The sequence below is a fragment of the Montipora capricornis genome, chromosome 9 (assembly GCF_036669925.1).
Source record: "Montipora capricornis isolate CH-2021 chromosome 9, ASM3666992v2, whole genome shotgun sequence".
Taxonomy (NCBI): domain Eukaryota; kingdom Metazoa; phylum Cnidaria; class Anthozoa; order Scleractinia; family Acroporidae; genus Montipora; species Montipora capricornis.
In genome coordinates, this window is record NC_090891.1 from 22,881,319 (window position 1) to 22,893,818 (window position 12,500).

A 12,500-nucleotide genomic window follows, 5' to 3' on the forward strand; every position below is an offset into this window, starting at 1 on the left:
GCAACGCTCGCTACTCGAAAGTGTATAAACATATGACGCACCGTGACAAATGGCAAGATGTTTTTCCACAATTATGTTCACGTGATCCCTTATTCTTCGGCTAAGCTCTTCTATGTGAAAACGTCATCATTCTCGATTATTTCGTTCGCACTTGCAGCTTTTAAGTCGATATTTTTCCTGCTGATACAGTCACACTACTTATGTAATACTAAATCGCTGTAACTTTATATACGCGCAAGCTACTATGATGCCTCCTCCTGCGGGTGCGGGGACAATAATAAATTAACTAAACGTTTTATGGCAACCAGCCCTAAATTCCTTAAGAGAATTAGCTTGCCGCAGCCAGACAGGTACATTATTCCAAAGCACCGGACCGGTGTAGCTGAAACTTCTTTTTAGTTAGTTTGTGCGGGGTTTGAGTCTGGAGCAAGGCCATTTAATAATTTGTAGATCTTGACATCTTTATGGAATTTGCGTTGGTTTTCGAGATTTTTCAAATAAAGACGTTCAAGTAAACCAGCGGCGATGGATCAAAAACATAAAACAGCTTCTGCATAACCACAGAAAACACTTTGAGCGATATCATTTCTCAGTGTGAGCGCTGCTTCCATGGCCATTCAAGACTGCTGGAAGCCCACAGGCTAGAATGCCGTGGGAGTGGGCAAACAGCTGTGAAGGTGGAGATGTCAAAAGGTGAAAAAAAGGATAAACTGCTTTTCTCATAACCACTACAAGCAACTTCCCGTACTGACTTGGAGGCCATCCCAACAAGCTTTGCATAACATGCAATGGTGTGGATATCCAATGTATGGCCATATGAATTTAGCGCAGAAGAACCCCACTAAGCGTCACTGGATGCCTGGGGGGCACCGCGAAGAGCTCCTCTCGGACAAGGCCACTTTGTGACCTTTTCGACAGAGGGTAAAGCACAACTTGACTAGGTTTGGTGACCGAGCCTCCAAGACGGTGCACCACGGGAGGTTATCACACGACACCTGCCAACCTCCAATAGAGGTTTTGCACGGCAGCCATGTGATCCCATGTTGCATGACAGGAACAATGAAAATGTTTTGCCTTAGAAAGAACATTTTTTCCCATGGGAAAAATAATCTATTGTTCCTGACATGCGACGTGACTGCCGCGTAAAACCTCTATTGGCCAAGCTAATAGAGGTACTGGAGTCCAACACCTAAAGGGATTTCTTTCCTCCAAACCGACAGCGTGACCATAAACCACGGAGCGAGGATTTGACGCAACATATTTTTCTTTATTGGCATCTTCAGGCTTTTGACTAGTTGGAAGGGTCACCTCGTTGTTCAGAACAGTGACGATACCATCAGCCGAATTACTCAATTCGTTGGACACTCTCCAAGTGGAAGACGCATTTTCTGAGCGGATTAGTGCCCAAACAATCGTAGCGTAGTGTATGCTATGCACGGCATACATGATCTCGCGCCACAGGTCAATCTGGAGAAGCTTTGACTTGTATTGAGAGCTCCATTATAGATGAGACAGAGACCGTTATCGGCCTCTTTGACTTGGCTAGAAGCGCCGCCTCCTTACGGCGCGAGCCCACGTTTGTGACTGTGAGGGGAACTTGTCAGAGTACGTTTTGCAGCCATGTGGAAGGTGGTCGTGGACTTCGTTTAGCTTTGACGTATCGAGTTTCGAATATGTAATGCTCCGCGGGGAAGGCACAAAGCTCTGCCAGATCGCCTGCTTCATAAGCCACACTCGAGCTACATCTTCATAGACACCAGCTGATGCTCAGAGTTTTTTAATTAGTGTAAGCCCCTTACCTTAGCCACGAGGGCTGTTTTAAACGGTATCAGCTGAGCATTTCGCCCTTATTCCAGCAGCTTGATCAGTCTTCAACGGCAGAAACTAAATGCTTCCGACTTCCGATTGATAGGATGTAGAAGTCTTCGAATTTGTGCACGACCGATTTTCTCAAACGGCTTTTTAACACTAGTGAACGACTGAGTAGGAAATCCCCGCACATATGCTAAGATGCCATGGTTATAAGTTGCTGGCACGGTTCTGCCTTTAAACGTCTTTGGTTGACGCACAGTTAACTAAGTTAAACAGAGTATTTGTCCCCTGAGCAGCCAACTAAGCTCACGAAGAAAATCAGTGGTCGATTTCATGTTGTTCCGTAGCTAAGGGCGTTTTTATATTGCTTTCCTGTTTCTATCGTGACGTATTCCGGGGCAATTAGTCCTGCGTCTACTTTAGCTATAATTAGCTATAGATTCTCATATGGTACAACTGACAGCATTGTTGTTATGTAAGACAGTGTTGTGGAGTCGGCAATCATAACAGGAAGTTCTCTTTAATTTTTGAAATTGGTTTAAGCTCCTGCTTTGAGCCACCTTAAAGGACACTTCCTAATGTTTATCCAAATTCTGCGTGTATTTCAGAAGAAAACAAAAGTCTTTGTGCCCTCTTCCCGCCCTGGCCCCAAAGCTGTTAATTCTCTGGAATCGATCCATTGAACCAATGTTTTCCTTTCGAACATGTCCTTTGTTCAAGTGAGCTTAGACAAAGGGAATTTCCACTTCAATGAAGCTGTAAGTCACGTTCGGTCTTCTCGAAGGCTTTATTTTCGTTACTCCTAATTGATCGTGCCGCCAGTAAATAACCGATATTAAATACCGAAATACCTAATGTTAAACCGTCAAAGAAAATCTTCTAATACAAAGCGAATTCCGACTAATTTGGCCATTCCAGTAAAAAAACGTCGTGCACTTTTGAAACGGAACAATCTAGATATTCTCCCAATCTGACCGCACCATTCTCAGTGGCATTTTTATTTGAATTGAGTTCCAGCTAATAGATTTTTTTCCATCAGTCGTCATTGGAAAGCTTTTGATTGTTTATTTTTCTGTATCCTTCCTCTTTTAGCTCCTTTAAAGAAGAGGTCGCTAAAAAGCAGAGTGCCTTCTACTACCAATCATCAACTTGGTGGATGTTGCAGTGGATATCGAGACAAAGAGAGGTTATGGAACAATTTCCAGCAGCGTCGAGCTCGCATCCAGCCCCTCGGGAATATGATCGCGACTTGCAGTGTCCAAGTCTTTCTGGAGAACAAGAAGAACGTACCTATCTTCAGGTTGAGAGGTGGCCTTGTTATGCTGCTTACGAAGATGAGAGACAAGACAACTCAGAGGCCAGAAGAACCCTAATCGTACAAAATGCACCTCCCTTCATGGAGAAAGAGGTAAGAGGTCTCCAAAAGGAGGTTTTTTATACAATAAAGGTTCTCGTTACAGTTGCAAGTAGACAAGTAATCAACGAAAGTTTGTGCACAATTCTTAATTGCCCGAAAAAGGAAGAAAAATTTTAATGCAATTGAAGAATTGCTAAATAAGTTCTGAGCAATTAATTGTATGCTCTCGGAAATGAACGATTCCAGAGTTTGAGTATAATTCACGCAGAAATGAACAGAGCCTCAACGAGAAGCCCTCAGCCTCCCCCTCTTCAACATCAGGAAAACTGCAATAGTAGTGTAGGAAAACACCGTTCCTTTGCCAGTCCCAACTCTGAAGTGCACTCATGAATCAATCTTAGCCATTCATATGGTAATTTTTAACTCATTCTGCGCATGCGCCTAAAGTCGAGTGATTCTCAATTTCCTTCCCAGAGTCTTCGTTCCCCTTGACCAGCGGGTCGGGTTACGAGAGACTCTACGATAATCCGTTTGGATAAAGTTTTTGATTGGTTTAAAGTCTGACCATGAACAATCGATTTCGGTAACGAGGCGAGTGCGAGCACCGTATGATTGTTTGGATTGGTTCGTTTATTAGTTTGGAGCCTAAGAAAAGAGTGAGAACCTATTAAATCTAATGGAATGGAATCGTCTGTCACTGAGTAATTATGTCTTAAAAATGTAGTCATACCGAGTCTTCAAATTGCTGTATATCATTATATGAATCCATAAGACCTTCTCCTATAGTTACTTACGTACATGTGAGTTCCTTTGAAAGGTGCGAGAACCGTTAGCAGATGAGTTTTTGGGTAGAGAAAGAGTTACTGATGCAAAAAGAACTCGTTTGGCTTGTGACAGTGTTGTTGAACGCTTTGAAAAAATCGTGGAAGGCCCGTCTCTCTGGCATGCAAAGCAATCCTTTCGGTTGGTTGAAAAATTTACTCGCATTTCATTTGGGTTCATTACACTGTACTGTTCTCAACCTCCATTGGAAGAAGAGGCCAAATCAGATATAGAGAATCAAATCAATGAAATGAGATGTATAACTCACATCCAATGGAACTTGTCTTACATTTTAGGTACATGTACTTAGAAAAAGTGGAAACTTGAGTTGTTGATTTTGTTATGCAAATACTTAGCTTATTGATAAAATAAAAAGTCAGTTACAATAATGACACCATTCTCTTGAGTAATTAAGTACTTCTTTCCGAAGTACATGTGCCTTAGTATGCTACTACATAAGGAGTTTTTTTGTCCGTAATTGCGGAGCCCACAGTATTAATTACAGTAGCAATTATTATTTGCTTTTTGAAGCCACAGTGTTTGAGACTTCATAGGTTTGTTGACTGTATGAGTTCTGGCCCCAGTTGTGTGAAGGGTGGATAGTGCTATCCACTGGATAAATCACTATCTACTGGTTAATGTAATATTTATAATAATACTAATACTAATACTAATACTACTCCTACTACTACTACTACTACTACTACTACTACTACTACTACTACTACTACTACTACTACTACTAATAATAATAATAATATTATTATTAATAATAATAATAATATTAATAATAATAATAATAACAACAATAATAAACAAACTTGAACTTTGAACTTTGTTTTGTCGATAACTCAATTGGTTTTGGTAGTGTTTATCTGCTGGATAGTGATTTATCTGGCCCCAGTTGTTCTAAAGGTGGATAACGCTATCTACCGGACAAATCACTATACACTGGAAAGTGCAGTTGGTTCCACTGTTATTTATACACTGGATAGTGATTTATCCGGCTGATAGCGCTATCCATCATTTGAACAACTGGGTAGCGCTATTCACTTTTTGAACAACTGAGGCAAGGTCTTTATCCAACCTGCCTCCTTTGTCGATGAGGACAAAGGAGGCAGAGAAAAGAGACCCTGGGAACGAGGTTCGTCTTGATCATCTCTCAGTTTTATCTAACTTTATTTAATCCATGTTGCCTCTCTATATGTACCCGCATGCAACTTAATACCGACAAATGTTTGATAGACTTTGTGACAAATTCTGTGATCGGTTAGCATCCCATTTAATGGAAGGGACAAAGTTTTTGACTGCTTAACCCATTGACACCTCAAACGCCCTAGGATGACCCCAGTTGACGACTAGAATCTCCCTGGCATTAGACAGAGTAAAATCTGTCAAGTCTCACTCCCAGGGGTCAAAGGGGATCAGTGATACCCCATGTTACTCTACAGAAAACAGAGCTAAGTGCTGGCATCAATGAAATACCTGGCTCATTTAGTTTCATGATCTTGACACAGACTTTATGCTTTTACAGTGTGTTTGGGAGCAACTTTACAGAAGCCTATATTTCCGATAAATTACAACTATTTTGTGAAGCAAAAGGAGACGGTAACATTGCAGACTGTGCGGTATTAGGGACTTTACGATTGTACACGACGGTAGACTGGGACGGTTAGATGAGTGTCATATCACGCAAAATCCCAGTGACATTTGACCGTCGTGCTTCTGGGACGGTATGTTTTCGTCGGGTTTCTCGCCGTGGAATCAACGGTGAAAGCGGTACGAATTGATCCATACTTATTCGCACTATTTTAGTCTTTTCCTTTATTATGCATTGAAAACTGATCACCCAATGGGTTAAATGTGCATTTGGTTGTGTTTGTCTTGATTTATCTATCGCTGAAATGAAAAAAATTTAGCGAAAATTCTGAGTTCATTCAAAGACATCACTCGGCCACATCGCGGTAGCGTTATCCATAATCCACCATGACACAGGAGGAAAGCAGAAAAGAAGGGTAAAAGAGATAATTGTAGCCGCATTTTTTGTTTATGAACCAATTTCCCTTAGCGGATTTACACTCGCTAGAATTCAAGGAATCTCCCAGTAAGGATAAAGAGGATTCACTGATTCGTATTCATAGTATAAAATAAGAAATTCCCGTCGCTAATTGAACCTTCTGCAAACGAAATTACAAGATAATTTCTCGCTTCTTCAAAAGACTGTTTATTCCACCGTCCTACGGTCGTGTTGGCCGAATCTTAAGTTAAAAAATTTCGCGCCTTTCTACCGTACCCGTCCAAAGTTTCCGGTATACGCATCCAACCGTCCCAGCTTACCGTTGTCCACTATCTTAAAGTCCCTATTAGTCACTTGAGAACGTATTCCAAACATCCCCTCAATTTAAATTTTGTCAGTTGACGGTTAAGTTTGTCAGTAAATTATACTGTCTATTTTGAAGTCAGACTGACCTCTTCATGTTGGTTTGTACAATTGTCAATAGTTTCTAATGTAAGTTATTTTTTATGCCAACAAAAGAAATGTTTAGGTTCAAGGTTGTAAACAAGTATCCGTTCCTGTTTGGAGTGTTAAAATCAACAGCCTTAGGCTTTTTTGCATTGCTAGTCAGAGAGTTGAAGAGAATAGTACCATTTCAAAACTTGTATGGTGCTGGCCACCCTACAGAAAGCCTTTGGCAGTGAGGAGAGGATGACATTATTTGTGGGGTAAGATGGGAAATGAACATTCTCAGGATAATATACAATGTATATATAATATTGTTACATCCAATCTGTCAAATTTGATGGTTCAAAATAAGTACTGACCTCCAATTATCTGGAAAATGGAATATAAAGTGCATTAAGGATGATTAGTCTTAGCCTCATGAAGAACTTTTGGCTTTTGCAGTTTTAATTTTGCTTCAAACATAATTTCATTGACCTTTCGGTATGCATCTCTCTGCTTTCTCAAAGGAATTTGACGATGTTACTTAAACGATTATGTGAATTAAACTGTTCTAAGTGGGGATGTTCATATGCTTCTGGAAGTAAGTTCATACAAACAGAGTCTTTAAATCTGCTCTGTTTGAGGTACATTACATGGTTAACCTATAGAGTATCCAAGAAAGCCAACATGTTTGCACTGAGTTTCTTGAGGGTATTGTCAAAAAAAAAAAAATGCCCTGTATAGAAAAGGTGTCTCTACTCTTTAAGCTTAAAGTCAATAGCCTCTTATTACATGTATTAACAGTTGCACCACCACAGGAGCTTGAACTAACCTTCATGCAAGGGTTTTATTAGAAGCTGGGACCTAGGTACTAGCACCTGTCTTGCACTGAGTACAGTACCCGCCATTGCTCAAAGGAGGTCTCAAGATCAAGAGCTAGAGTATATATAGGGGTGCACGTTCACTCTGTCATAAGGTCCCTTCTACTTTCAAACTTAATGCAACCCTGACACGTAAACATACCTGAGTCCATTTCTTGATTTGTCGCACAACAGGCAAGAAATAGTACAGAACATGACCATGTCAGGCAAGGGTCAGGCAATTAACTCACACCATGGCAAACCATGTTATGTTACCGGTATGTAGTACTAATACTAATGTGGTCAATTAAATTATCACACTGGAAAGTTTTCACAGGGCTGCCATAAAGGACATTCACCTGTACCAGCTGTTAAACCTGAGCTCACATTGTGAAGGAAATGAAAACTAGAATCAGTTTTTTTATATATTGCAGGTGAAAATTTACTGACAGCCCTGTTTAATGCTGGTTTTTTGGGTGTGTGCTTTGCGTTAGTTCCAGGAAAATGGAAAATGGACAGTGATAGATTTTAATTACAAAAGTTGTTTTTGTGTAACACTTTTCATTTATTTCATTTCACTCACTTTAAGATCTACACCATCTCCTCAAGAGAATTTCTTTTTCATGTTAGTTTGAGCTTACAAACTGTTTTCATTTCTAGGGACTTATCTCATTTGCTAAATAGTTTGGCTGATTTCATGCCGCATAGAATTTTCAAAATCATTAGTGTTTTTAGGCGTTTAAGTTTCAGAAAATTGTATTTGTTCTGCAACATTAATTTTTTTAATGAAGTTTAACCGAGTTGTTTTTTTTTTTATTATGGCTTGTATGTATTGCCTTGTGTATGTATGTACACTGTATATATATTTCCTAAATTTGCAAAAGCACATTATATGTTCATGGAAGAATAATATTCTAAAATTAAACATGTTTATTTGCCCAGCTAGAAGTATACATCTCTATTCAAGAATTTTCATTATTTGGTGGAGAGCAGTCATTTTCTTTTTATACAAAATAATGAAAAGCAGCAAAATGATACTTCCCTCAAGACCTCTACTTCTTTAGAACATCAAGGAAACTCCTACCCAAAGAACTCATCTTCTTTTGAAAAGAATCCTAAACCTTCTCTGGTGACGAAGAATCTAACTTGAAAGGTCCTTCAAAGAAGACATAGTCTTATGATTAAAGGAATGATTTATTCTTTTGGAAAGAATCTCGTTTTAGAGTCTGGTGTTTCGCTCTCCTTCATCTTCCACGATACAAAACAAAGACAGTCTTTTAACATTTGAAACTAATCCCGGATCAGTGCATTTAGCAGCGACACAATCTGCTTTACACTTCCACGTTACACAAATTCTAATCGAAAATCTTAGGCAACACTTGACAACACAGCCCGTTGGTAACATATTCAGCACAGAATTTTGTCCAGGCATATCGCTCCAACACGTCATATTGTTTCTTTTTCAGTTCTAGGTTGGGATATCCTAATTTTGCTAAAGAAAATTGCATGCCATCGTGAAAAAAATCCTCCACTCGCTTCGCCATTTTGGCGTTACGCCTACGCCTGCGCAATGGTGTTCATGACAAGAATCGTCATTCGAAACGGATTATCCCAGAGTCTCTCGTAACCCGACCCACTAGTCAAGGGGAACGAAGACTCTGGGAACGAGATTGAGTGATTCTTGGAGACCCATCGGCAATGCGCGGTAAGTAGAATGTTCTTTAGAAAAGAAGGATGTTCTTATCATTGTTTCATTTAACAAATAGGCGTTGCCTTTTGATGATAGATTCATTTTGATCAGACGATTAGTGATTGACACATTCCGTACATTGACCTAAAATCATTAGCTTAGTTTTAAACCAGTTATCCAGAAGAATCGAAAGTAGAGAGAAGTCGGTTTCATAGTCTATTTAAAAATCCGCTTACCTGAACCTGCTAACCTGTAGAGTGAGACCGTTTTAACGACCCGCCACAGAATTAAGTTTCCAATCACGTTTTCTGAATTTGCTACGAGATTTCAGATTTATTTGAGTTGTCCTGATTTCGAATTATATATGTATTTCTTTTAGATCGAATAATTATTAAAGACTTGATAATATTATACGGTTTGTGGTGGTCGCCTGAGCTGATCAGTTCCGAGTAAGGAAACATTTCATTCGATTTCTTGGCTGTAACGAAGAATTACGCAAGAGCACATGGCTGAGGAAGCCCTGAAAGCTACGAAAACCGATCGGAGGACTGCCAAAGGAACGCTTACTAGATGTGGAAAGTCCTTAGCAACGTTAATAGAGGCGAAAAGACCAGAGCATGAGGTAAGAGATGGTCTGAGTAAACTACAATTAGCCTTTGACAATCTTGTGGAGAAGCACGAAAATTATTCACGATTAATCGAAGATGACAGTGAGTTCGAAGTACAAGAGGTGTGGATGGCAGATTGTCAAGAAGTCTTTATGTCGATGGAAATGGGCGCAAAAACATATTTGGATTCTTTCTTAAGTCAGGGAAAGGCCCCTTTGAAAAAGTGTGATACATCTATAGCCTCTAAAACGAAACATAATGGTGTTGCTGGGCCAGGAAGTAATGGCATTCCAAATATGCAAATAGAAGACGGCGCCCCTATTGTAAGTTCTGGTGATGATAACCATATTAACACAACAAGTCCCGGAAATAATGATGTCACCTTAAACCATGAAAACACGTCCTTTGTTTCTGGGAATGAAATACATGATAGCATCCAAAACAACTCCAACGCTACAACAGGCGCTTGTGGATTTAAGATGGAAAAGCCCAAGATGCCAAAATTTACCGGAAACGTAAGAGAGTATGCCATTTTTCGTGCCGATTTTAAGCATGCGATAGAGTCGAGATACAGCAAAAGGGATGCGATAACTTTTCTTCGCACATGTCTGGAAGACAAGCCATTAGAATTAATTAAAGGGATAGGCTCGAACTATGGCGCAGCGTGAGATTATTTGGACGCTATTTACGGAAATCCAAGGTTCGTGTCCGATACAATCACTCAAGACATAGTGAAGTTTAGAGCTCTACAACCGGGAGAGGATGCAAGATTTTGCGACTTAGTTCACCTAGGTTAAACCGTGTGTTTGTGAAGCTGACAAGCTAACGCAAGCTGAAAGAGAGGAAGCGGAAATCATTTTAAAGTCGTCTGAAAAGGTGGGAAAGCAGTGGAAGGTACCGTACCCCTGGAAGAAAAATCCCATGCTGTTGCCGGATAATAAGTCATTAGCGATGAAACGGTTGGAAAGTACGGAAAGACGCCTTAAGAAAAACCCAGAGAAAGGAGTGGCTTACGACAAACAGATGGAAGAAATGAAACAGATGAAATTTTCAATAAAACTGTCTGAAAAAGAAATGGATAATTACAAAGGCCCAGTACATTATATTCCACACCATGCGGTGATTCGACCCGAGAAGAAAAGCACACCTGTACGAATCGTCTTCAATTCCTCCTCAGTCTATCAAGGTCACGCACTGAACGATTATTGGCTTAAGGGACCCGATATGTTGAACAATCTTTTTGGAGTCGTCTTGAGGTTTAGAGAAAAAGAAGTAGCATTGATGGGTGACATATCAAAAATGTATCACCGAGTACTCATCCAGGAAGAAGATCAACATGTCCATCGGTTCCTGTGGAGAAATTTGGAAACGGACAGAAAATCAGATGTGTACGTAAAAACAGTCCTGACGTTTGGTGATAAGCCAGCCCCGGCTATGGCCCAAATTGCATTAAGAAAAACAGCGGAAGAAAACAAGAAGGACTACCCGGAAGCAGCCGAGGTGCTCACAAAGAATTCCTACATGGATGATATTTGTGGTTCTGTAGACACTGTAGCGCAGGCTCAGACGTTGACAGGGGATCTAGACAAAGTACTCGAGAGTGGAGGGTTTGCCGTGAAGGACTGGACGTCAAACAAAGTTCTGAACAACACAGAAAATCAGGAAAAGGGATTCAAGATGTTCCAGGAAGAAGTTGAAGAAAAGGTGCTTGGAGTAATTTGGAATTACGTTACAGATGAGTTCAGCTTCAAAGTTAAAGTGGATTTACCGCCTCTGACAGGTCATTCAGTTGACCTTGGAATAAAAATGACCAAGAGAACGCTTCTCAGTCAAGTTGCTCGCTTCTACGACCCCATTGGATTCGCTGCTGCATTTGTCATCAGAGCCAAAATAGGCTTGCAAGAGCTGTGGCAAATTGGTCTTCATTGGGACGATGAGCTTGCTTATGATGTACAAGAAAAGTGGATCCAGCTCTTCAAGGAAATGAAGGAGCTTGACCAGATCGGATTCAAGAGATCCCTGGTTCCACCCGAAACTCCAGAATCACCAGTACTGTGTGTCTTCTCAGACGCATCCCAAGAAGCATTTGGAGCCTGCGCGTACATCCGTCAGAAAACGAAACAAGGCACCTATGAAGTAAACTTCGTCGCAGCTAAGTCTAGAGTGGCACCCCTAAAGCAGCTAACAATTCCACGCCTGGAATTGCAAGCAGCCGTTCTCGCCTCCCGTCTCGCGAAAACGATAGTGAAATAGTGTACGATTCAATTTGGCGATGTCAAATTCTTCACTGACAGCAGTATCACACTCGCATGGATTCAAAGTTCTTCCCGTAGTTTCAAGCCATTTGTCTAGGCAAGGGTCGGGGAGATCCAGAATAATTCGGACCCAAGTCAATGGAAGCACATTCCCGGTGAAGAAAACGTAGCGGACGATGTGTCGCGAGGATTACATGTAAGGCAACTGACGAGGAGATGGATGTACGGCCCAGAATTTCTCAAACTGCCAGAGGAACAATGGCCAGTCCAAGCAGCTACACTACATCAAGGAGATATGGAGCGTTGCCACGTTAATACCGTCAGTGCAGTCTCGCCCGCAGGTGTCGGAAATGTAATCGATGTAAAGAATTTCTCCAGTTGGCGAAAGCTCATACGAGTTACCGCGTAGATAAGGCGATTAGATGAGAAGATACGCCTCAGGAGAAACGCAACCAGCGGACGAGAAGGACCTCTCACGCCCGAAGAGTTGAAGAAAGCTGAGATGTCATGGATCAGAAATGCCCAAGGGGAGTTAAAGAGTCGAATGAAGAATGGAGAGTTCGAGACATTGAGCCCGTTTATTGATGACAAGGGGATTATCAGGGTTGGAGGAAGAATCGACAAAGCTATCGTATCATACGAAGAAAAACACC

General features: G+C 40.9%; 1 protein-coding gene across 2 annotated transcripts in view; it reads left to right on the forward strand.

The window, feature by feature from the left end:
• Nucleotides 1-12,500, forward strand: part of LOC138015177 (uncharacterized) — a 73,417-nt gene that overhangs the window by 22,220 nt on the left and 38,697 nt on the right. For both annotated transcript variants that reach the window (XM_068862112.1, XM_068862113.1), the window contains exon 2: nucleotides 2,905-3,220. In XM_068862112.1, coding sequence (XP_068718213.1) covers nucleotides 2,969-3,220 — 252 coding nt within the window. In that variant the 5' untranslated portion in view covers nucleotides 2,905-2,968. The remainder of the gene's footprint in view (nucleotides 1-2,904; nucleotides 3,221-12,500) is intronic.